General features: G+C 35.4%; 5 protein-coding genes and 1 long non-coding RNA gene across 8 annotated transcripts; 3 read left to right on the top strand and 3 right to left on the bottom strand.

The window, feature by feature from the left end:
- The first annotated feature begins 209 nt into the window (after positions 1-209).
- LOC130733470 (protein NRT1/ PTR FAMILY 6.4-like) lies at positions 210-3,596 on the top strand. Its single transcript, XM_057585686.1, has 5 exons — positions 210-328; positions 438-561; positions 1,045-1,262; positions 1,656-2,203; positions 2,531-3,596. The coding sequence occupies exons 1-5, from the start codon at positions 326-328 to the stop codon at positions 3,402-3,404; spliced, it is 1,767 nt and encodes a 588-aa protein (XP_057441669.1). The 5' UTR covers positions 210-325; the 3' UTR covers positions 3,405-3,596.
- LOC130733473 (uncharacterized) lies at positions 3,564-8,211 on the bottom strand. Its single transcript, XM_057585690.1, has 6 exons — positions 7,920-8,211; positions 7,742-7,811; positions 6,718-6,777; positions 4,540-4,608; positions 4,078-4,308; positions 3,564-3,982 (listed from the first exon to the last, which is right to left on the bottom strand). Exons 3-6 carry the CDS (start codon positions 6,748-6,750, stop codon positions 3,851-3,853), a joined length of 465 nt encoding a protein of 154 aa, XP_057441673.1. The 5' UTR covers positions 6,751-6,777; positions 7,742-7,811; positions 7,920-8,211; the 3' UTR covers positions 3,564-3,850.
- A 5,287-nt stretch (positions 8,212-13,498) lies between these two features.
- Positions 13,499-15,284, bottom strand: LOC130733478 (uncharacterized). Its single transcript, XR_009017481.1, has 3 exons — positions 14,982-15,284; positions 14,804-14,873; positions 13,499-13,839 (listed from the first exon to the last, which is right to left on the bottom strand). It is a non-coding gene; the product is annotated as an uncharacterized LOC130733478 (long non-coding RNA).
- A 1,649-nt stretch (positions 15,285-16,933) lies between these two features.
- On the top strand, positions 16,934-17,925 carry LOC130717795 (FBD-associated F-box protein At5g56370-like). Its single transcript, XM_057568197.1, has 2 exons — positions 16,934-17,377; positions 17,476-17,925. The coding sequence occupies exons 1-2, from the start codon at positions 16,934-16,936 to the stop codon at positions 17,923-17,925; spliced, it is 894 nt and encodes a 297-aa protein (XP_057424180.1).
- Positions 17,926-20,136: 2,211 nt separating this feature from the next.
- Positions 20,137-20,811, top strand: LOC130717629 (protein NRT1/ PTR FAMILY 6.4-like). Its single transcript, XM_057567980.1, has one exon. It carries the CDS (start codon positions 20,137-20,139, stop codon positions 20,809-20,811), a length of 675 nt encoding a protein of 224 aa, XP_057423963.1.
- Positions 20,812-20,965: 154 nt separating this feature from the next.
- On the bottom strand, positions 20,966-22,704 carry LOC130733476 (uncharacterized). Of its 3 annotated transcripts, none has more exons than XM_057585695.1 (3): positions 22,557-22,704; positions 21,485-21,684; positions 20,966-21,389 (listed from the first exon to the last, which is right to left on the bottom strand). In XM_057585695.1, exons 2-3 carry the CDS (start codon positions 21,674-21,676, stop codon positions 21,258-21,260), a joined length of 324 nt encoding a protein of 107 aa, XP_057441678.1. In that variant the 5' UTR covers positions 21,677-21,684; positions 22,557-22,704; the 3' UTR covers positions 20,966-21,257. The 3 variants fall into 3 exon arrangements, with proteins under 3 accessions (XP_057441678.1, XP_057441679.1, XP_057441677.1); XM_057585696.1 differs by having other exon boundaries at positions 21,485-21,678; positions 22,557-22,667; XM_057585694.1 differs by lacking the exon at positions 22,557-22,704 and having other exon boundaries at positions 21,485-21,703.
- Between the last annotated feature and the right edge of the window lie 2,551 nt (positions 22,705-25,255).

Below are 25,255 nucleotides of genomic sequence, written 5' to 3'. Positions count from 1 at the left end.
ATGCAAGATCTTAAAAAGGAAAAAAAAAACAAAAACAAAAAATGGTTGCATGTTTCATGGAATAAAATTTTAAACATTTCATAGAGTTTTGGAATAATTATATATAAAAAAAATCAATATTAATAAATTATAAGGTCATTACTATTCAACAAAAAAGACAGAAAATACATTTTACATCTTTATTATTCATTATTACAAGTCGATGCTTACACTTAAGAAAGAGCAAGGGGTTTGTAAAAAAAGCTTAATATAAGGTGTTTTGGGCAATGGTACAAGTCATTTTGAACTTTTAAGTTAATCCATTTCCGGCTGCAACACAGAAAACATGGTATAAACTTCATTCATCTTCATGAACTTTTGAAGTTGTTCAAAGATTAAAAACATTGTTAATGTTTCAATGGTTTTGTTGTTGTTTTTCTGTAACCTCAATTTTACAGGTTCAAGTTGCAAGCCATGGTGAGAAAAAAGGTGCTGAAGACATTGCTGCCGCCGTGGATTATCTAGGTCGCCCGCCTGACAAATCAAAAACTGGGGGATGGACTGCAGCATGGCTCATCTTAGGTTTTTTCTTAGGCCATGTTTTATAGTTGCATCAAAAGTAAATGTGATTTAAGTTAATGAAGCTATTAGGTTGCTTTCAAGTTTCCGTATCAATTTTTTTTGTTTTTTTCGTTAATTTAACATTGGAATGCACGATAACAGGATCTAATGGTTATCCAAAGAGACTCTTAAGACCATGTTTGGATATCAGTTGGTTGAACTCATAAAACACATTTCAATCCTTCCAATGCACTAAGGAAAATGAAACTCTCTTTATGGATTGACAAAAAAAAAGTACTCTCACTATGAGTTTAACTTGTATCCAGACATTAATCCTTAGAAATGATTGTCACGTTCTCAAGGTTGAACTTAGGACATCCATATACACTTTGGCATATGGTAGCAAGTAGAAGCTAAATGAATTAAGATATAAAAAGTCCTTATTGAAATCTATAGCATTTATGCTACACGCCCCTTTAACAAAACCCATATTTTTTCATGCAGGTGTTGAGCTGGCTCAAAAAATAATGGTTTTGGGCATATCCATGAACATAGTGACCTACTTGGTTGGAGTTTTAAACCTCCCAACAGCTTATTCTGCCACCATAGTTACCAATTGCTTGGGAACTATGAACCTGGTTAGCCTTCTTGGTGGCTTCCTAGCTGATGTCAAACTAGGCAGATACCTCACTATTGCTATATCAGCAACCATTTCAGCAGTGGTAAGTTCAAGTTTTTAGGTGAGTGATCTACTTATATTTTTTAGTGAATGTGTGGGATCTAGTTATACTTTTGTTTTTGTTTGTTGTGTTCGTTATGGATTTGTGAGTAAGCATGTCTTGTACAATAGTGCTTAATATCTGAACCATTGTAGCATGGCTCTTACATGGGATTTATCTTCCCGTTTGTTTGATGTAAGTGTCGTTTGACCACTCATGGGTTTAATCTGATCACCGTTGACGAACAAAAATTACACACCACCGCTTAATTAAAAGTCTTAAGGCAATAAATATATAAGATATTTATATTTATGATACTTATTTAACCTATTCTTACGCTATGCAAAATTTATCATCTACACTTAGAAATACCAAGTACTAACACTTTTGCACCAGGGAATGTGTTTGTTAACTGGGGCTACGACCATTCCAAGCATGAAGGCCCCTCCATGCAGTAGTGTCCAAAGACAACACCATGAATGCATTGAGGCCAGTGGCAAACAAGTGGCTCTACTATTGGTAGCCCTGTATACCATAGCTGTGGGTGCTGGAGGAATAAAATCCAGTGTCTCTGGTTTTGGATCAGATCAGTTTGATACAACAGACCCCCGGGAAGAGAAGAAGATGGTCTTTTTCTTCAATAGGTTCTATTTCTTTGTCAGTACTGGTTCCTTATTTTCTGTGCTAGTGTTGGTGTATGTGCAAGACAACATAGGAAGAGGGTGGGGATTTGGAATTCCAGCAGGAATAATGTTGGTTTCACTTGCTTTTTTACTCTATGGTAAACCGTTGTATCGATATAAGAGACCACAAGGGAGCCCTTTAACACTTATATGGAAGGTATTAATCTTGGCTTGGAAGAAGAGGAATCTTCCTATTCCTTCACAACCTTCCTTTCTCAATGGTTACTTTGAAGCTAGAATCCGACATACAGAGAAGTTAAGGTAAACTATATTCCTCTTAATGCATTGAATAGGATTAAGTAAGCACAATTATGACTATGTTTGGATACCCGTTGGTACCAGTGCAAACGGAGGTTAGCACTCCCTTCAAGACCAAAAGTGAACGTAACTCTCCTTATGGATTGGGATGAAAGTCTGTTCACGTTACACTCAGCTGGTATCCAAACACTCACTATATAACTCTTCAATTATTGCACACAATTATAAAACATTATGTTTTATTGTTCTAACAGTGATTTCATTGTCGAAATCTCGATGATTTCATGTTAGTTCGTAATTGTTTTCACTGCACTGCATTTTGTCAGATAGGTTCCTTGATAAAGCTGCATTCCTTAATGAGAACAGTTCAAAGGATGGAAACAAGGAAAACACATGCATGGTTTCCACTGTAACTCAGGTTGAGGAGGTTAAAATGGTTATCATGCTCTTTCCCATTTGGTCTACATGTATCTTCTTTTGGACAGTTTATTCTCAAGTGAGTACCTTCATCATTCAGCAAGCTAAACTCATGAACAGAAAAGTTGGATCTCTAGATGTCCCAGCAGGATCACTACCAGCTTTTGTCATCATTACCATTCTCCTCCTTACTTCCCTAAATGAGAAACTCACAGTGCCATTGGCTCGGAAATTCACTCACAATATACACGGGCTCACAAGTCTTCAGAGGATTGGAATTGGACTTGTTTGCGCTACTGTTGCAATGGTGGTTGCAGCAATTGCTGAGAAAGAAAGAAGGGATAATGCAGTCAAAAATCACACTACAATAAGTGCTTTTTGGCTGGTACCTCAGCTTTTTCTAGTGGGTACCGGGCAAGCATTTGCCTATGTTGGACAGCTAGAATTTTTCATCAGGGAGGCACCAGAGGGAATGAAATCTATGAGCACTGGACTTTTCCTAACTGCAATTTCAATGGGGTATTTTGTCAGTAGCTTATTGGTGTCAATTGTGGACAAATTGAGTAAGAAAAAGTGGCTCAAGAGCAATCTGAACAAGGGAAGGTTAGATTACTTCTATTGGCTGCTAGCTGTGCTGGGAGTACTGAATTTTATACTCTTTATTGTCTTGGCAATGAGGCATCATTACAAAGTTCAGCACAACATAGAGCCTGAAGACAATGTAGATAAAGTGCTTGTGATTGCAAATGAGGTCAAAATTGGTGTTGATGGAAAGGAAGAAGCATAGAGTATAGTCTTCAAATAAAAATCTAATTCTATTTGGCCCTACATTGGTGTGCAAGAAGCAAATATCATGCCCCGGGGATGTTAACTTTGGGTGACTAGCAGAACCTTCTTTTATTATTAAAAGCATGTATTATGTATTATTAAGTAATGACAGATATATAAATGCAAACTAGATTGTAAGTTGTTTCCAAAAGAAATAAGCATTTGGAGAACATCGATTCCCCAACTCTAAATATAAATAAAGAAACTCCTAAATAGCCTGTTTTCATAAACAAAGGCCAAAATTTGACTAACGAATATAAGTTGAAAAGACTACAAAATTATAAATTCAAACTAAAGCATGATCTTCAAAGCAAGAATTTATCCATTTGAGGCCAAAGTCGCTAACTTCAGCCCTTGATAGGTTCAGTAGCAAGAAGACATAATCTTTAAGACAACAGCAGGCTATTATAAGGTACCAGTAGCCAAAGACGGTTGATGATTTATGACCAATGGAGGACGCAGAGCTCGGTGGGCTTCCTCCTTCTGTTTGCGGGCCTTGTACATCTCCTCTGTCTCAATGACAACTAGCCTCTTGACCTGCACAAATTACCAAGTTTTGCAATGTTACTGTACAGAAAGACCATTAATTTCCAGCAGAAAAGGGACATGTGTAGTAGAGCTTGTATTAGAACCTGTTGGAGCATTCCCCTAACAGTAGGCGTGTTCCATCGCATGACAGTTCGATTGCATTTTCCCAGGCGTAGTGCTTCCAAAGTGCGTCTGTGGAGCCTCCTGGTCCCTGGAATGCCCCTCACCAGAGTTATATAGAGATTTGGGCTCCAAGCAATTGGGACACATGCTTGGTATGCCTTGAATGCATTCATACCTTCAACTTGATCAGACAAAGAGTCACTTCCATTTTGCTGTTTTTGGTGTAAATTTGAAATACAATCAGTTTAAGATTAATAACCAAAATCATTGCAAGTTCCAAACACCCAAATGAAGAAAGATTCAAAATTTATTGGCCAAACCAATCCCCAGCATCTACAAACCCTGATTCCCATTTCCCAAATCACCTAAAACAATGTGTGAGAAAAGAGGATGAAGAAGAAGTGGTCATTGAAAATTGAACCTTTGATTGTGAAGAAACTCACCTGAATTTGGGAAGAACAAGGTGAAGGGTCACAGTGGCAGCGCGGAAGAGCACAATTGAGATTGAGACTCTGGAAGAAACAGTGTGAGAATTAAAGAGATGAGAAGAACGAAAGAGTCTTCAAAACGCACCGTTTTGGTTTTTTTTTGTCAATCACAGTTTTGGGCTTCAAGGAAATGATAATCATTTGGGCCGGGTTTGTGGTTTTGGACTCTCATAAAATGTTTGACCCGATTCTAAAAATGGAGGTTTCTTTTGCTATCACTGGATTTTAACCTGGATAAATAGAATTTTCAACATTTAAAAAAAAAAAAATTCAATTTCAGATTGGATTGGGCATTTGGATTTGACAAAGTTAGGTTGATTAATCTAAACTCATGGCCACAAATTAAAAATATTGTTATAGTGAGTTCACATGGGATATGTGGGTATTTTGGCTTTGATTAAATGTTTGTGGGTTGTGGCGGCTAAGAATATGTTTGTGAACTCTCTTTGTGTGGGTTCGTCTCCTATTATTACCATCTTTCAGGGCAAATTTTTAGGATCATATGTCGCTTATAGAGGTATTTACAAATGAGATTAATTTCTATGCACCGACGGTGTAAATAAGTTTTACACCATCATTCAATCATATCCCTCCATTTTGTTAGCTCACAATTAATTTTGAATTTAATAATATCTAAAATAGAAAAATGGAAGGTTGTGATTGAATGATGGTGTAAAACTTTTTACACCGTCGGTGCATAGAAATTAATCTCTTTACAACTCACCTACCAACATAGCCCTCTCACATCAGTAACGGAAATCGAACACACAACCTTATGAGAGAAAGTGTTTTGTCCTTACCAACTGAGTCAACTTGTCTTAGTGAATTCTCTAACTTTTAATAACTAAAACCTTGTAAGCTTTTAACAAATGAAACTGAACTTTTTAATTATTTCTTAAATTTTAAGGGTGTAAATAATTTTACACAAAACATATTTAAAGTTATAACTTATAATTGATCCCGAAGAAATCAAGTGGATTGAAGTTAGCTAATGATCAACATGTGAAGAGTCATAACCTATGTCACCAACTTTACTAGAAACAATGAATCCAACACAATCCTCAACAAAGACGACAAATAAATCTTCTTAGTTCCAAGAAGCAACATACAAGTGCTCTGAAAACAGTCTTCATTGATGGCAATAGTTGACTCATACCTTACTTGGCCAAGCAAGCTATATGGTCCATAACAGAAACCAACACATTACTGTTCATATATATATATAGACATCACCCCAAGTATGCAGGCAAATTTTCAAAAGAAGACCACGTGCTAAATTGGTTACTGAGTGATTTGAAACAATTTGAAAACGTTTCAAACTTTTTTCTCAGTTCATAATAAGAACTCACTTCACTTGTTGTTTTCAAGTGCATACTAACATTCATATATATATTAGAGATATCCACATATAGTCTAATTCATCAAAGATGCAAGTTAATTATATATATGACAATTTATGGAACCATATGATAAAAACCAGTTAGCTCACGATATCTACATCTACTTTATTATTCATTATATTAATTAATAATTGTTAAATCTTTCAATTTCCAAATTAAAAAAAAATTCAATTTCACATATTGTAAAATGATTTTTAATAATTATTAAATTTTAACTATTAATTTTAACTTGAGGACAAATTTTGAATAATAATAATTTAAATTGACTACCTTTACATTAATAAAAATATATAGTAAAATAAATTTTACATGTATAACTAATTGTAAAAAAATTTAAACTCTAATATATTAAAATTATAGTTATTGTCACGACCCAAAATCCTAAGCCGTGACCGGCGCACAGACTAACACCCTAGTCTGGCAAGCCTCAATCTCACAAAATCATATTCCAAACTATTTTCCAAAATTATACATGTTTCTTTATATTTTATAATATTTCAACAGAACCTCCTTTACAAAATCAACATTTCCAAAACAATAAACCTGTCATTCAGTTTTCATCATAACCATAATCCATAAAAACACAAATTCCAATTTCATCACTACGGTACAATTTCTGAAGTAAAATAATAAATAATGATTCAGAATCAATCCACCTAAGACTCCCTATAGCTGCAGATAACTAGAATCTAATAGAAGACACCAATTGAGCCACCAGCCAAAGGAGGCATACCAATAAAATAATCGATCGACTTGATTCTGACATGAGCCTGCTACTTAGTGGCCTGAGAATCTGTGGGGGGAAAAGAATGAATGGGGTAAGTCACAAAGACTTAGTGAGCAGTCAACAACCACCATAAACAGGAAGGGGAAACAAACTAGGCACGAGTTTTTCGCTCTCTGCTCAATATAAACAATTTATATCATCAATAATACCAGTTTAAATCATTTCCACAAAGAACTTGACAAAAAATCATAAATTCATAAATAACCATTTCAAATAAATACAGTTAAAATCATGTCCAGATATGAAAAGCATAAAACCAGAAATAACTTTAATAGGGTCACACATGTAGAACCATGAGGCGGCTCCATCTCGCTGATAGCCCTCTCCTCCTAAGGGATGGCCTCTCCGATAGGAGCGGCTCCATCTAGCGGATAGCCCTTTCCTTTCTCAAGTCACATCGTGTCATCGGGGGAAGCTACATCTCGTTGATAGCCCTTTCCTCTTAAGGATCATCTTACCCAAGAGGCGGCTCCATCTAACGGATAGCCCTCTTCACCCGGAATCATGTCATATCTCATCAATCTCATCGGGGGAAGCTTCATCTCGTTGATAGCCCTTTCCGTGCACTGGCGGCTCCATCTAACGGATAGCCCTCTCCTCCCGGAATCAAACTAGCTAGGTGCACCTAGGCCGTTACCTCCGTTAACGGCTACGGGGTTCTATCAAGGATCCCCAAAATCGTTTTCTCAAACCAGTTCAAGTCTCGTCAAAAGTCTCATAATCAACTTTCCAAGTTCACAATCTCAGTTTCACATAATTTCCAAAATCAAAGCAATATAAATTACTTTCTCATGTCAGTTCATAATCAGAATCAAATAAACTTCATAAAATCAGCTTTCAGAGTTCAAGAATGATAGTCAAACATATAAAAACATGTTTCCCCAATTTAGATAAATAGACAATATAATAAAGTAATTAAATCAGTTATAAGACTGTTAAAAATATGGCATAGCAGTTGAAAACCACTCACAACTACGACGAATCAACGCAATTGATTTCAACAGTCCCACGACCACCGAACGACCTACTCGTCGTTGAATCTGAACACAAAAATTAACTTCAAACCTTTAGCATACTAGAGGTGTATAATTCTGCTTAATTCTAACATGCTATAATACTACTATTTAAATTGTAAGTTGTAGGTATACCTCAAAGAAGCCAAAATAAGCAATCCTAAAAGGGTGGGTACTCTTTTCCTCTTTCAGAGCACAAACCCTAACTCTCAAAATGTTTTCTCCAAATCCCTTCTACTTGAATACTGAAATTCTCCTTATGAGTGTGTATTTTTATTGTTGGATTTTTGTGCAAATTATGTTTTGTGAAGAAGAAAAGAAGACGGAGGGAGATAAGTGAGGAACTACGGCGTTGGTTCTTTTTGCACAGGGAAGAATTAGAACGAGAGAGAGAGAAGGGTATACAGTTCTGAATTGGATAAAAATATAATGGGTGGATGGTGGGTTTTATTTGAAATAGGAATTGGGTGGTGGGATTTTACGTGGTCTCTTTTTTTTTAAGTTTGTTAATTAATTTTTTTTCCTTTTTCTTTTCTTTTTTTTTTCTTTCGTTGATGAACCTTTTTTTTTTAATAAAGCGGATCATTTCAATCTTTCCCCCTTAAGAAAATTCGTCCTCGAATTTTAAGTCTTGTGCATCACACTACCTTGGTTTCAAAGTCATCTCTTCACCAATTGTTCATTGCCAGGGTTCTACCATTAAACCAAGGTCCTTAGAATGTAGGCATCTCACCCTTTCTATCCACTATTCCTACCATAAACTCCATATAAGATAAAGGTTCATCTAACAATACATTCTCATTACAAACAACGAGGGAAGGATCATAGAGATATTTCTAAAGCATATAAACATGAAACTTGGTGAGCTGTATAAAATTCGGTAGCGGTGTCAATCGACAATTCATAGGGCCAACTACTCCCATATATCAAATGACCCAATCAATCATGGACTCATTTTCCCTCTTTACCAAACTGCACCACTGCTTTTATCAGAAAAACACTTAAAACATATGAACACCAACTGCAAACTCAAAAGGGTGTTGCCTCCAATCAACATAATACTTTTGTTTACCTTGACCTGTACCCAAATGACCTAAACTAGTCTAACTTTCTCTATTGCATCTTGGATAGGGTATGGACATACAAGTTTAGTTTCTCCATATTCAACCAATCTATCGATTGCTACATCCCTTACTATACAAAGCCTCAAATTGTACAATATTAATGCTAGGCTAATAGTTGCTATTATAAGCCAACTTCGTTAAAGACAAATTATGCTCTCAACTCCTTCTAAAGTCTAAAAACACGAGCACAAAACATATCTTCCGAGATCTAAATAATCCTCTTAAATCAGCCATCAATTTAAGGATAGAAAGTTGTACCCAAATTCAAATGGGACCCCACAACAACTTTGAAAGTCTTCTAAAACAATGCATTCAATTAAGCTCCTTGATCTCAAATTATAAACAAGCTTACACCATGCAAACAAACAATCTCAACTAAGGTAAACCATACAATGTTGTAGTGTAAGTACTTTTATAGGCGAAAGTGTTCATGCTCAACCAATTAATCCATAATCACCGATACAAAATCATAACTCATTATTTTCCAAAGCAAACCTCTCACCAAGTTCGTAACAACACCTTCTCACTTTCCATATGGTATCTTAATAGACTAAAGCAACATAACTCGCTTTAAAGGCTCAACCTTCACTTGCTAACATGCTAAACATTCAGAAATCAATTTTCTATGTCTTTCGTCATTCTTTCCCATAAATAAAATTTCTTCATATCCTAATGCATTTTATTAAAACCCGGATGTATGATTTAAAAATAATGAAAAACATCCTCTATTATTTTCCTCCTCATACTAGTATTAGGCTCACACAACACAACCAACATCAAAGTCATAAAATGTCATCGAGAGTCTACCTTTAAACGTGGAACCTTTTCACCTTAGAAATCCTCTACCACCTTCATCACCTACTAATCTTGACCTTGATCATATTCAACATCATCAACCAAAATAGAATGAATTTTTAGATGAGCCAACAATGAGTTGAAACAAGCAACCCAAACCAAACTCTATTATCAACAAGCTTCTAGTGTTATTCCTTATCCTTAGGAATATACAAGAATAATCAATAAGTACAATCACTAAATATTTCAATAATGATTTAAAGATGTAGCTCATTAAATCCATATAACAACAGTGGCATCACTAAATCCAAAAACATGACTAATATCTCGTTATGGTCACAACATATTCTGAAAGTTTTCTATTAAATTCTATCCTTCTTGATATTCCTTTAATGGTACCTAGATCACAAGTCCTATTTTCTTTTCTAACTATTGAGCTCATGCAATCTATTCGCCTATTGTCTATTGATGAGTACATCAAGAAATTCATCACAAAGTCGCACACTACAAGAATTTCTTCTATTTTTTCTTTCCAGCTGTTTGAGTATCCTTTTACCCAAAGTCAAGTATCCATGACAACCTTTCCTTAATAACCTTCTAACTTCGCCGCTGAAATTAGATTGCATTGTTCCTAACTTCACTCTCTCTAAATGAGAAAGATGACCCTCTAGGTAATTCAAACTTCACTACTTTGTCCTTGACCTTAACCACCAAATACTTTACTGCTCTTCTAAGATACTTCATGATCTTCTCATCACATTTCCTTCAAAGCATCTAAGGGTATAATAACAAGATTAATAATAAGTATTAAGTAATATTAAAACTTTAAAACAATAATACCAATGTGTTTTTTTTTTGTGTGTATATTAAACAACACATGTCTTTCTCAATATTCCCCAAAACAACGCGATAGAAATATTAAGCCAAGAGTCAATTTCACTAACATGCTGAAACTAATCCAAGGTAATTACGTTTTCTATAAGAGACAAGGCAACTTTATGCCAACTGATCCAACAAAAATTGTAACAATGATCTTACACCACACATCCAAACTCCCATTTTTTATAAACTCACCATCTTCCTTCATTTGAAGTTTCAAAGCCAATTCAAATTAGACTAACCTGGTTACAGAACTTATCTTGATTCTATTCCCGAAGATTATGAATGCCCAAAGCATCATTCGTGTCACAACCAATTCCTAAGGCCAACTGCCACCAAGTGTTGTAAGGGTCAGAGAAAATGCTAAAGACGCTCCTACTAAGGCTTATCCACGACTAGAGGAAGTTGCACCACAATCACAAGACAATCCTCCATAATATTACTTGTCTGACTGCGCTAATATCACACCCTACTATCTCCAAAGAAAGCTACATGATGATCTTTTGACAAGCAAAACAAGGTGTAGATCTCATGCAAAATTGAATTTGAGGAAAAATGGATTGTAAGGACCCCTTAAATCTAGTCTATGACTCCACATAAAGTTTTAAGATTATCTACTATAATCAATTTTCTCCAGCAGTTCAAACTTATAAGCCAAGTCATATCAAACAATTTAGAAGAAAAAGATTTATGAGTTCTAGGAAAATTCGTTCACGTTATCAGAGGCGATCCAATCGCTCACGTACCATAAAGTCATTAGATCAATCATGTGCTACAATCCTCCAACTGGATGACATTAACTCTACCGCCCTTCAGTGTGAGCATCTTAATGCTCTCTATAGCTTCTCCAGAGCATTAATAAACCTTTGTGGATTCTGCTCTGCACTAGTACTAGAAAATTAGGAGATTTAAGATGTATGTGACTAGTTAATATGACATCAATCTGTCTAGTGGCACCTACTTGTTGGTACTTTCCTCTATCTAACCTCTAGTTGACGCTCATAAATTTTCTTATGTGGGTTCCCTTGTTGCTGCCCAACAACCAGTCCAACACGTTATTTCAACTAATGTTAAAATTCCTTCGTACCGAATGTAAGCTCTGACATCCTTGTATTTCATTACCTCAATATAAGCACGTTAATATTGGCTACAACAACGAGCAACCAGCGCCTACCGGCAATGGTCCTTGGCCTAAACCAAAACGCCGACCACAACCTCCTAAAAGAGGGTCCTAATAAGTTAACTCATCATATGATGAAAATTCTAATTTAGGGGGCATCCCCACTGAACAAAGAATATTCATGAAATATATGACATGACTCAGAATACAGTGAATGAGGAACGAACTCAAATCACACATTGGAAACAACTTTAGGACGCTCATGAGACGTTAATAGCATCTTGAAAGTAAGTTGTGCCGCGGTTCACAATTTACTAGCAAGATTCCATTATCATCTCATGTCTGCAGCTATTAGGACCTACAGCCAAAGCTCTGATACCAACTTTGTCACGACCCAAAATCCTAAGCCGTGACCGGCGCACAGACTAACACCCTAGTCTGGCAAGCCTCAGGTAGCGTTTGGTGACGGAACGGAACATGTCAGAACAGAACGGAACGGGACAGAACAAGATGGAACATGACAATAATGTTCTATGTGTTGTGTTTGGTAACTCCAAGTCAATAGAACAGAATCATGATTTTAATTACATATATAACCCTGCATATTTAATATTTGATTAAGGAAAACAAATTGAACTCAATTGAACATTTAGCATAGAAACCGTTTGTTATTGCTTACTTCATGAAATAATCACTTATTTCTTTAAAATAATCACTTATATATTGTTTAAGTTGTTTCAGTATGCTATTGAAAAAAGCAGAAATCTAATTATCTATTTAAGCTATTTTAAGTGCGTTTATTTAGATTAAAAATATTGATTTTTAACTATAATTTTTTTAAGAGATTTTGAGAAAAGCATAAGTTGATTCGTGTTCGACTACTCTAATTAAAATCACTTTTTTTTTACTCCCCTCATCTATCATCATAGATTTTCATTATAAGCTAAAGTAACTGTTTCAAATAATTTGTTTTCAGCTTCAGCTGAAACAAACACAAAAAGTGATTTTTCCAAAATAAGTTGAATTAAACGCATTCTAATTGACTCGTTTATCAGTGCTTACAAAAACTGATTTTACTTTTGAAAAAATAATTGATTTTATTTTAATTAAGTTGATTCGTGTTTGATTACTCTAATTAAAATCACTTTTTTTTTATCTCCTCTCATCTATCATCATAGGTTTTCATGATAAGCTAAAGTAACTGTTTCAAATAATTTGTTTTTAGCTTCAACTGAAACAAACACAAAAAGTGATGTTTGATTAAAAATTGATTTTTTGATTTTAAAAGTGATTTTTTGATTAAAAAAGTGATTTTTTTATTTTAAAAGTGATTTTTTGATTAAAAAGTGATTTTTCCAAAATAAGTTGAATCAAACGCACTCTAATTGCCTCGTTTATCATTGCTTACAAAAAGTGATTTTACTTTTGAAAAAAATAATTGATTTTATTTTAAGTGATTTTTTTGAAAAAGTAGATTTTTATTTAACTTTGTCTACAAATATAATAAGTGCTTTCAATTTTATAAGTGATTTTAAACTGTTTAGATACATAAAATTTCAAATATAAATTAGGGGTATTTTTGAACTTGCAAAAGTTTTAAGAGAGTGTTCCGTTCCGTTCTCTTCCGTTCCACCCTTTTTCAGGGAACCAAAGTGTCCCGTTCCTGGAGCCTTTTGTCCCGTTCCGTTCCATCTTAAAAACACGACAAACACAGAACGGAACCCATGTGTTCTGTTCCGTTCCCTTCCCACCTGTCTACCAAACGCTACCTCAATCTCACAAAATCATATTCCAAACTATTTTCCAAAATTATACATGTTTCTTTATATTTTATAATATTTCAACAGAACCTCCTTTACAAAATCAACATTTCCAAAACAATAAACCTGTCATTCGGTTTTCATCATAACCATAATTCCATAAAAACACAAATTCCAATTTCATCACTACGGTACAATTTCTGAAGTAAAATAATAAATAATGATTCAGAATCAATCCACCTAAGACTCCCTATAGCTGCAGATAACTAGAATCTAATAGAAGACACCAATTGAGCCACCAGCCAAAGGAGGCATACCAATAAAATAATCGATCGACTTGATTCTGACATGAGCCTGCTACTTAGTGGCCTGAGAATCTGTGGGGGAAAAAGAATGAATGGGGTAAGTCACAAAGACTTAGTGAGCAGTCAACAACCACCATAAACAGGAAGGGGAAACAAACTAGGCACGAGTTTTTCGCTCTCAGCTCAATATAAACAATTTATATCATCAATAATACCAGTTTAAATCATTTCCACAATGAACTTGACAAAAAATCATAAATTCATAAATAACCATTTCAAATAAATACAGTTAAAATCATGTCCAGATATGAAAAGCATAAAACCAGAAATAACTTTAATAGGGTCACACATGTAGAACCATGAGGCGGCTCCATCTCGCTGATAGCCCTCTCCTCCTAAGGGATGGCCTCTCCGATAGGGGCGGCTCCATCTAGCGGATAACCCTTTCCTTTCTCAAGTCACATCGTGTCATCGGAGGAAGCTACATCTCGTTGATAGCCCTTTCCTCTTAAGGATCATCTTACCCAAGAGGCGGCTCCATCTAACGGATAGCCCTCTCCACCCGGAATCATGTCATATCTCATCAATCTCATCGGGGGAAGCTTCATCTCGTTGATAGCCCTTTCCGTGCACTGACGGCTCCATCTAACGGATAGCCCTCTCCTCCCGGAATCAAACTAGCTAGGTGCACCTAGGCCGTTACCTCCGTTAACGGCTACGGGGTTCTATCAAGGATCCCCAAAATCGTTTTCTCAAACCAGTTCAAGTCTCGTCAAAAGTCTCATAATCAACTTTCCAAGTTCACAATCTCAGTTTCACATAATTTCCAAAATCAAAGCAATATAAATTACTTTCTCATGTCAGTTCATAATCAGAATCAAATAAACTTCATAAAATCAGCTTTCAGAGTTCAAGAATGATAGTCAAACATATAAAAACATGTTTCCCCAATTTAGATAAATAGACAATATAATAAAGTAATTAAATCAGTTATATGACTGTTAAAAATATGGCATAGCAGTTGAAAACCACTCACAACTACGACGAATCAACGCAATTGATTTCAACAGTCCCACGACCACCGAACGACCTACTCGTCGTTGAATCTGAACACAAAAATTAACTTCAAACCTTTAGCATACTAGAGGTGTATAATTCTGCTTAATTCTAACATGCTATAATACTACTATTTAAATTGTAAGTTGTAGGTATACCTCAAAGAAGCCAAAATAAGCAATCCTAAAAGGGTGGGTACTCTTTTCCTCTTTCAGAGCACAAACCCTAACTCTCAAAATGTTTTCTCCAAATCCCTTCTACTTGAATACTGAAATTCTCCTTATGAGTGTGTATTTTTATTGTTGGATTTTTGTGCAAATTATGTTTTGTGAAGAAGAAAAGAAGACGGAGGGAGATAAGTGAGGAACTACGGCGTTGGTTCTTTTTGCACAGGGAAGAATTAGAACGAGAGAGAGAGAAGGGTATACAGTTCTGAATTGGATAAAAATATAATGGGTGGATGGTGGGTTTTATTTGAAATAGGAATTGGGTGGTGGGATTTTACGTGGTCTCTTTTTTTTTAAGTTTGTTAATTAATTTTTTTTCCTTTTTCTTTTCTTTTTTTTTCTTTCGTTGATGAACCTTTTTTTTTTTAATAAAGCGGATCATTTCAGTTATAATTTTAATTATAATTATTAATCATAAGTTGATGAATTTTAAAAATTAACCAATAAAACTTATTACTACATTTTACGTATAAATAAAAAATTAAGTACTAAAAATAGATATCATCTTAATAAATTATATATATATATATATATATATATATATATATAAGACTTGAGAAAGATTACATAAATTTTCATTTTCATATCAATTAATTATTGGCATAAGTTGAAAAAATGAAAAGATACAAAAATAGCACAAATAAATATATTTTAAATAAAATAAACATGTTAAATACTGAAATTAGTTAATGGTTGAATGATTTTTGTAAATATATATTTTGGAATTTACTTTTAAAATGTGAAATGATTATGCATGTTGTTTAAATTAACTATAATGTAGTTTTGTGTTATTTTAAAAAATAATTTTAAATTAACTTGTGATTTTTCTTAATAATGATAGTAATAAATTATTGATGAATATTTTATGTTATTAACATTATTATTAACTATTAATTGTCAACTTTTTATTTTCTTATACGAAAGAATAACTTATTACGTAGTACTTAAAATAGTTAGAATATTAACTATCAATCATAAATTGAAAGAAAAAACCAAGAAATATATTTATATGCAGACAATTTTAATAATTTAAATTAAATTAAATAGTAGTAAAGATAAAACTTATTAATGAACAATTTAGAAAAATAGTTTCAAAATTAAATGAATGTCTCTATAAGATATTTACTATTAAATATACTGCATGTGTGTATTATTTAAAAAATAATTTCAAATATTTATTTTGATCTATTATATAGTACTAAAAATATTTTCTCAAGCTTTCTTATATTATTAATAATATTTTACTTTTAATTTTTTTTATTAAATTTCAGTAATATCCTTTATTTACATAAAGAGAACTCTAACTAAGTAATTTAATGCATCAAAAAAACTAAAATACTATATATTTCGATGTCTAAACACAATAATTTTTTCTGTTATATTTATATTTAAGAAATATTTTAATATTTATTATTTATATAATTACACTATAATAATTTTCATATAATATTAAAAAATATCGTAAATAAACCCGTGCAACGCACGGGTATAATATCTAGTGAATAGTAATTGGAAGACACAAAATCAACATTAAATGATGTTGCAGCTTATTTGAATAAAACAGTTGGTATTCAACAGTCGAGGCCACCGTTTCAGTTTCTGATGCACCTCGTTTAAATTAAAGTCTCAATAAATGATGAGTATTTGAAAGAAAATATGAACAAGCGGGGACTAATAAATTCTTACAGGAAGAAATTTGCTATAAGTATCCATTGAGAAGAAGTGCAAAAGTATCCAAGAGGACAATGGATGATAGAATTAGCACATTGCCACATGAAATACTTCATCACATTCTCTCTTTTCTGTCAATAGAGGAAGTTGTTGCTACAAGTGTTCTTTCAAAGAGATGGAGACCTCTCTAGCTTTCACTCACCAGTATCACCATGAAACAGCGTCGGTTTATTGATCCTGCACCAACACAACACGACAATGTTGAGGAAGATGAGGACTTTGATTTCTACATGTTGATGGAAATGGTTAACTTTCATGAGGTTCCTCGCTCCATTTTTAGATGCAGAGCCCTTGTTGTTCTCAAATTGCAAGGGAGAAATTTGAGAAACTTTTTCAATTTTGACTTTCCCTTGCTCAAGACCTTGCATTTGAATCAAGTTACCTTTTCTGAAAATCGGCTTCTCGTGGCGCTTTTTAAGGGTTGTCCAATTCTTGAGCATTTGGAAGCACATGATATATGTTTTGAGTGTGGTGGTTTATCTGAGGCTGAGTATACAAGCTTACCTAAGTTGGTGAGCGCAAGTATCTCTGCAACGTGTAATCCTAATATTCCCCTCATAGTTTTAGCCAATGTGGAGTTTCTTCGAGTAGAGAAGGTTTGAATGTTTGAAAATTATTAAGGATCCGTATGATTATGTACAGTTTTATAAAACTGTTTTCAATTTTCTAATAATTTGTCTTGTAACCATTGCAGCGCGGTAATGAGAAAGTTCCAGCATTTCCCAATTTAACTCACTTGGAGCTTATCTTGCCAACGAGAACTATTTCTTGGCCTTTGGTATTCGACTTCCTCAAGAAAAGCCCCAAGCTTCAAGATCTTGTAGTTGATAAGCTCGGACAAAAGAACAGATTACTTGATGATGTTCTGTTGTTTGGAATTTCTTTTGGTGATGAGGTTTTCAATTTTCCAGATGCTGTTCCTCATTGCCTTTCTTCACAATTTAGAAAGTGCACCCTCACACATTATACTGGACAGGAAAATGAGAAGCGGTTTGCAGAATACATTATGCAGAATTCATCATCTTTACAAACCATGACAATCTGCGGTATTTCTTCTTTGCGTCCAATGGAGAAGCATTATATATTTGATCAACGGTCCTTGTGCCCAAAGAAGTCTGCAAACTGTGTGGTTCATTTTAAATGACTTTGTAGTAGCAGAAAATTATTGTTAAATGACTGCTTTGTAGCCTATATATCTTGTAGTCTTTTTGCGATTTGAAGAACATGATGGATCTTAATGTCAGATTTTGTAGTCTTTACGCTACATATGATTTATTTTTTCTTTTTAAAATAAGCACACGCTTTGATAGTGGATGAACTGAATTCTATTGAAATTGAATCATCGATTGTAGCAGTACATGATCTATCATTGACACAACGGAACGCACAAGGGTTTGCAAACACAAAACCCTAAGTAACAGAAAACCGGAATCCACCAGGATTTGAGAAAATTTTCGTTTTTTGATTGTCAATAATAATTTGAAATGGGCTATGCCTTACAAGTGCTTAAATAGGAAAAGAAAATATCCTAACAGAAAAATAAATAATATCCTAAAAGATCCTAATTAAAAATAAAAGATCCTAATTGAAAATAAATAAGTTCCTAACAAAAAATAAGTAAGATCATAAATATTCTAACTTAATTAAAAAACATAAATCCTAAATTTATTTCGAAATACTAAAAATAATAACTTCCTAATTAATTGCTCCTGCATCAGACGGAAACACGCGCAACATCTTCATCAAAACGCGCAGCAAGCCTGTCTGCGTCAGTCTCCTCCACCTGTAAAGAACTCGACCCCGAGTTATCTTCTTGATAAAGAGCCTTGTCTGCCTGGTACTCGTGAATATCAGCCACATTGAAAGTTTTAGAGATATTCATATGATCCGGGAGATCCACCACATAAGCATTATCATTGATCTTCCAAGTCACCTTGAATGGCCCGCACTTGCGCGCCTGCAGCTTGTTGTAAGTACCTACTGGGAACCGCTCCTTGCGCAAAAACACCATAACATCATCTCCCTCATTGAAGACCTCAGCCCTCCGGTGTTTATCAGCAGCAACCTTGTTCCTCTTCCCAGCAGCCTCTATGCTAGCCTTCACAGATTCCTTAACAGCAACAACCTCCTTGGCCATGGTCTCGGCTGATGCACTAACGCCTAGTGCCTTAGGAAGCTTTAGTAAATCCGCCACATGCCTTGGAACAGCAGTATAAATTACAGAAAAAGGGGACCTTCCGATAGCTGAGTGTACATCATTGTTATAAGCGAACTCCACCTGAGAAAGTGCCACATCCCACTGTTTTGGCTTATCACCACATATGCTCCGAATCATATTCCCCAAGGTCCTGTTGGTGACTTCAGTTTGGCCATCAGTCCGCGGATGAGCAGTAGAACTGCGATTTAACTTCTCCTTGATTCGAATAAAACTCTGCTCTTACTCATAACCCCAATGAAACTTTCCTTTCTTCAAATATTCAGTGATAGGGGCAGTGATGGTGCTGAAATCTCTGATGAACCTCCTGTAGAAGGTAGCCAATCCATGAAAGTTGCGGACTTCAGTCACTGACTTGGGTGTGGGCCAATCTCTGATTGCACAAATTTTCTCTTCATCAACATGGATCCCCTCAGCTCCAACAATGAAGCCTAGAAAAAGCAATTTGTCGCTGCTGAACATACATTTTTTTAGATTAATGTACAGCTGGTTCTCCTGTAAGACTTGCAAAACCTGCTTCACATGCTCTAAATGCTCTTTCTTTGTTTTACTGTAAATCAGAATATTATCAAAATAAACTACAACGAAAGAACCAATCAAGGGACGAAGAACCTGGTTCATCAGCCGCATAAAAGTGCTAGGGGCGTTTGACAACCCGAAAGGCATCACCAGCCATTCATAAAGACCATCTTTGCTCTTGAAAGCTGTCTTCCACTCATCTCCAGGTCTGATTCTGATATGATGGTAACCACTGCGCAGATCTATTTTGGTAAACACCTTAGAACCAGCCAGCTCATCAAGCATGTCTTCCAAGCGGGGGATTGGGAAGCGATACTTGATGGTGATCTTGTTGATGGCTCTACTATCCACACACATTCGCCACTGGCCTCCTTTCTTAGGGACAAGGAGCACAGGTACAACACATGGGCTCATGCTGGCACGAATAAAGCCTTTCTTCAACAAATCTTCAATCTGCTCCCTCAAGATCTCATTCTCCTTGGGACTCATCGGTAATGGGGAAGGTTTGGCAGGACAGCACCTGGAATCAGGTCTATTTGGTGCTGGATATCGCGCATGGGAGGCAGCTCATTAGGCAGCTCCTCTGCAGTTAGCTCCTTCATCATTCAGCAAGCTAAACTCATGAACAGAAAAGTTGGATCTCTAGATGTCCCATCAGGATCACTACCAGCTTTTGTCATCATTACCATTCTCCTCCTTACTTCCCTAAATGAGAAACTCACAGTGCCATTGGCTTGGAAATTCACTCACAATATACACGGGCTCACAAGTCTTCAGAGGATTGGAATTGGACTTGTTTGCGCTACTGTTGCAATGGTGGTTGCAGCAATTGCTGAGAAAGAAAGAAGGGATAATGCAGTAAAAAATCACACTATAATAAGTGCTTTTTGGCTGGTACCTCAGCATTTTCTAGTGGGTACCGGGCAAGCATTTGCCTATGTTGGACAGCTAGAATTTTTCATCAGGGAGGCACCAGAGGGAATGAAATCTATGAGCACTGGACTTTTCCTAACTGCAATTTCAATGGGGTATTTTGTCAGTAGCTTATTGGTGTCAATTGTGGACAAATTGAGTAAGAAAAAGTGGCTCAAGAGCAATCTGAACAAGGGAAGGTTAGATTACTTCTATTGGCTGCTAGCTGTGCTGGGAGTACTGAATTTTATACTCTTTATTGTCTTGGCAATGAGACATCATTACAAAGTTCAGCACAACATAGAGCCTGAAGACAATGTAGATAAAGAGCTTGTGATTGCAAATGAGGTCAAAATTGGTGTTGATGGAAAGGAAGAAGCATAGAGTATAGTCTTCAAATAAAAATCTAATTCTATTTGGCCCTACATTGGTGTGCAAGAAGCAAATATCATGCCCCGGGGATGTTAACTTTGGGTGACTAGCAGAACCTTCTTTTATTATTAAAAGCAATTATTATGTATTATTAAGTAATGACAGATATATAAATGCAAACTAGATTGTAAGTTGTTTCCAAAAGAAATAAGCATTTGGAGAACATCGATTCCCCAACTTTAAATATAAATAAAGAAACTCCTAAATAGCCTGCTTTCATAAACAAAGGCCTAAATTTGACTAACGAATATAAGTTGAAAAGACTACAAAATTATAAATTCAAACTAAAGCATGATCTTCAAAGCAAGAATTTATCCATTTGAGGCCAAAGTCGCTAACTTCAGCCCTTGATAGTTTCAGTATCAAGAAGACATAATCTTTAAGACAACAGCAGGCTATTATAAGGTACCAGTAGCCGAAGACGGTTGATGATTTATGACCAATGGAGGACGCAGAGCTCGGTGGGCTTCCTCCTTCTGTTTGCGGGCCTTGTACATCTCCTCTGTCTCAATGACAACTAGCCTCTTGACCTGCACAAATTACCAAGTTTTGCAATGTTACTGTACAGAAAGACCATTAATTTCCAGCAGAAAAGGGACATGTGTAGTAGAGCTTGTATTAGAACCTGTTGGAGCATTCCCCTAACAGTAGGCGTGTTCCATCGCATGACAGTTCGATTGCATTTTCCCAGGCGTAGTGCTTCCAAAGTGCGTCTGTGGAGCCTCCTGGTCCCTGGAATGCCCCTCACCAGAGTTATATAGAGATTTGGGCTCCAAGCAATTGGGACACATGCTTGGTATGCCTTGAATGCATTCATACCTTCAACTTGAAAACAGAACAGCATTAAGAATAAATCCGATAGTATAGTTTTTTACTCCCTCACCAGATAGCCATATTTTGCAATTATATGTATCAACTAAAATTTGAAGGCAATCAGTTTAGATGGGAAAAGAATCAATATTATAATATTCCATCTAACTTCAGTTTTTTACTAGATGCAAACAGAATAAAAATTTTAAGGAACACATTTGGATTTTGGAAAAAATACTAGCTTATATACCAGAACTCACATTGAAGCGACTGCTTAAACCGTTACTAAGATATATGAAAATAAAATTGTGAATGAAAAATTAGCATCCATAACCATAACCACCTTGCTTATGATGCAAAAACCCGAACAGATAAATAATTTGGTAATCAAGGATTTTTAAGGTCAAGAAACTTCATTCATCAAACATGATACACTAAATAATATACAATGCTAATGATTATAGAGGCCTTCCCATAATCTTCACACAAAACAAATACTAAAACAAAGAAGAAAGGTCATCACACAACTATCAAAAGAGTGGGAAAACAATCAGCAAGATGTAAACAAAATCCCCAAATTCTGATATCAACTCAAACTAGCTCATAATGATACACTAAATTAACTACTGATCAGACAAAGAGTCACTTCCATTTTGCTGTTTTTGGTGTAAATTTGAAATACAATCAGTTTAAGATTAATAACCAAAATCATTGCAAGTTCCAAACACCCAAATGAAAAAAGATTCAAAATTTATTGGCCAAACCAATCCCCAGCATCTACAAACCCTGATTCCCATTTCCCAAATCACCTAAAACAATGTGTGAGAAAAGAGGATGAAGAAGAAGTGGTCATTGAAAATTGAACCTTTGATTGTGAAGAAACTCACCTGAATTTGGGAAGAACAAGGTGAAGGGTCACAGTGGCAGCGCGGAAGAGCACAATTGAGATTGAGACTCTGGAAGAAACAGTGTGAGAATTAAAGAGATGAGAAGAACGAAAGAGTCTTCAAAACGCACCGTTTTGGTTTTTTTTTGTCAATCACAGTTTTGGGCTTCAAGGAAATGATAATCATTTGGGCCGGGTTTGTGGTTTTGGACTCTCATAAAATGTTTGACCCGATTCTAAAAATGGAGGTTTCTTTTGCTATCACTGGATTTTAACGGGTAAATAGCCAACTTGGTCCCTGAATGTATCCACCGACTTCAACTTCGTCCCTAAACTTTAAAAATGACGCTCGTGGTCCCTGGATGTGCTAAGTCTCCCTCATCAATAGTCCCTGGATTAAAAAAAGCTCACGGTCGTTAACGGAAGTGTGTCATGGCTTTTTTTTTTAAGGCAGAGCTGACGTGGAAATTAATAAGTTTTCCCCCAAAAATGAAATTATCAAATTGGTCCCTGCTCAATCTTCTTCTTCTTCCTCTCAACCGTACCTTCAAAATCAGAAATTAAACACCATTGAAGCCCCACCAAGCACCACCACCACCGAAACCCTCTTCCACCACCACCACCTCAAAACTACTTTTTCTCTGGAAAATTACATAAAAAATTACATTACTCACAAAGATCTCCGAGCTCACATTGCTCGCAACCTGTTCACAGCAGACAATTGAGGTCAAAGCACAACATCTAAAAATGCAAATTCCACAGGACAAAGTGGAACCATCCACCCTCAATTATTAAGGAGAATTTAAGGTAACCACCGAAGCTGCATGGAAACGGAGAATAAATTGCTCCAAAATGGCGCCTTTTCCCTGATATATGTTATGGGTAATTGATAAAAAAGCTAAAAAACAATTTTTTTTGGTAATTTTTCAGAGACAAAGTGGTTTTGAGGTGGTGGTGGTGGTGTTGGGTGAGATGGGGGATTTGGTGGATTACTGCATAAGAGAATAAACACATCAGAATATTAGGTTATGGAACTGCAATTGCAAATGGAGAATACACATTTCACGGAAATTAATTTGCATTGAGAAAGAAAGGGAGGGAATCAAGAACAACAAAAATCAATGGTGGTTTTAAGGTGGTGGTGGAAGAGGGTTTCGGTGGTGGTAGTGGTGTTGGGTGAGGGGGGGATTTGGTGGTGGTGGTGGTGGTGCTTGGTGGGGCTTCAATGGTGTTTAATTTCTGATTTTGAAGGTAGGGTTGAGAGGAAGAAGAAGAAGATTGAGAAGGGACCAATTTGACAATTTCATTTTTGGGGGAAAACTTATTAATTTCCACGTCAGCTCTAAAAAAAAGCCATGTCACACTTTCGTTATCGGCCGTGAGCTTTTTCTAACCCAGGGACTACTGATGAGGAAGATTTGGCACATTCAGGGACCACGAGCGTCATTTTTAAAGTTTAGGGACGAAGTTGAAGTCGGTGAACACATTCAAGGACCAAGTTGGCTATTTACCCGGATTTTAACCTGGATAAATAGAATTTTCAACATTTCAAAAAAAAAAAAAAATTCAATTTCAGATTGGATTGAGCATTTGGATTTGACAAAGTTAGGTTGATTAATCTAAACTCATGGCCACAAATTAAAAATAGTGCTATAGTGAGTTCACATGGGATATGTGGGTATTTTGGCTTTGATTAAATGTGTGTGGGTTGTGGCGGTTAAGAATATGTTTGTGAACTCTCTTTGTGTGGGTTCGTCTCCTATTATTACCATCTTTCAGGGCAAATTTTTAGGATCATATGTCGCTTATAGAGGTATTTACAAATCACCTACCAACATAGCCCTCTCACATCAGTAACGGAAATCGAACACACAACCTTATGAGAGAAAGTGTTTTGTCCTTACCAACTGAGTCAACTTGTCTTAATGAATTCTCTAACTTTTAATAACTAAAACCTTGTAAACTTTTAACAAATGAAACTGAACTTTTTAATTATTTCTTAAATTTTAAGGGTGTAAATAATTTTACACAAAACATATTTAAAGTTATAACTTATAATTGATCCCGAAGAAATCAAGTGGATTGAAGTTAGCTAATGATCAACATGTGAAGAGTCACAACCTATGTCACCAACTTTACTAGAAACAATGAATCCAACACAATCCTCAACAAAGACGACAAATAAATCTTCTTAGTTCCAAGAAGCAACATACAAGTGCTCTGAAAACAGTCTTCATTGATGGCAATAGTTGACTCATACCTTACTTGGCCAAGCAAGCTAAGTGGTCCATAACAGAAACCAACACATTACTGTTCATATATATATATAGACATCACCCCAAGTATGCAGGCAAATTTTCAAAAGAAGACCACGTGCTAAATTGGTTACTGAGTGTTTTGAAACAATTTGAAAACGTTTCAAACTTTTTTCTCAGTTCATAATAAGAACTCACTTCACTTGTTGTATTCAAGTGCATACTAACATCTATAATCTATAATCTATAATCTATCTATCTATCTATCTATCTATCTATATATCTATCTATAAAAGCAAAGTTTTGCAGCCTTAGGGGCGAAAAAGTCATTCAACAATTTATTACACATCAAATTGATTTTTAACATGGGTATTTTAGTAAAGATGCACATTATTCTCCTACGATTGAATCTTGGCCGTTCATATCTTTGTTGCAACGCTTCTTC

The sequence above is a fragment of the Lotus japonicus genome, chromosome 1, assembly GCF_012489685.1.
Source record: "Lotus japonicus ecotype B-129 chromosome 1, LjGifu_v1.2".
Lineage (NCBI taxonomy): Eukaryota > Viridiplantae > Streptophyta > Magnoliopsida > Fabales > Fabaceae > Lotus > Lotus japonicus.
Note: the sequence above shows the minus strand (reverse complement) of the source record. Positions and strands in the feature narration are given on the sequence as shown.

Excerpts from the sequence above, each read along its gene's own strand:
- LOC130733470 (XM_057585686.1), top strand. Across the intron at positions 562-1,044 it reads TGCAGCATGGCTCATCTTAG|GTGTTGAGCTGGCTCAAAAA; the intron begins GTTTTTTCTTAG and ends TTTTTCATGCAG. Across the intron at positions 2,204-2,530 it reads CGACATACAGAGAAGTTAAG|GTTCCTTGATAAAGCTGCAT; the intron begins GTAAACTATATT and ends TTTGTCAGATAG.
- LOC130733473 (XM_057585690.1), bottom strand. The coding sequence starts at position 6,750 with ATGTCAGAATCAAGTCGATCGATTATTTTATTG. Across the intron at positions 4,609-6,717 it reads GTCGATCGATTATTTTATTG|AGTCTCAATCTCAATTGTGC; the intron begins GTATGCCTCCTT and ends TGTTTCTTCCAG. Across the intron at positions 3,983-4,077 it reads TTAGGGGAATGCTCCAACAG|GTCAAGAGGCTAGTTGTCAT; the intron begins GTTCTAATACAA and ends TAATTTGTGCAG.
- LOC130717795 (XM_057568197.1), top strand. The coding sequence starts at position 16,934 with ATGAAACAGCGTCGGTTTATTGATCCTGCACCAACACAACACGACAAT. Across the intron at positions 17,378-17,475 it reads AGTTTCTTCGAGTAGAGAAG|CGCGGTAATGAGAAAGTTCC; the intron begins GTTTGAATGTTT and ends TAACCATTGCAG.
- LOC130717629 (XM_057567980.1), top strand. The coding sequence starts at position 20,137 with ATGAACAGAAAAGTTGGATCTCTAGATGTCCCATCAGGATCACTACCA.
- LOC130733476 (XM_057585694.1), bottom strand. The coding sequence starts at position 21,703 with ATGCTGTTCTGTTTTCAAGTTGAAGGTATGAATGCATTCAAGGCATAC. Across the intron at positions 21,390-21,484 it reads TTAGGGGAATGCTCCAACAG|GTCAAGAGGCTAGTTGTCAT; the intron begins GTTCTAATACAA and ends TAATTTGTGCAG.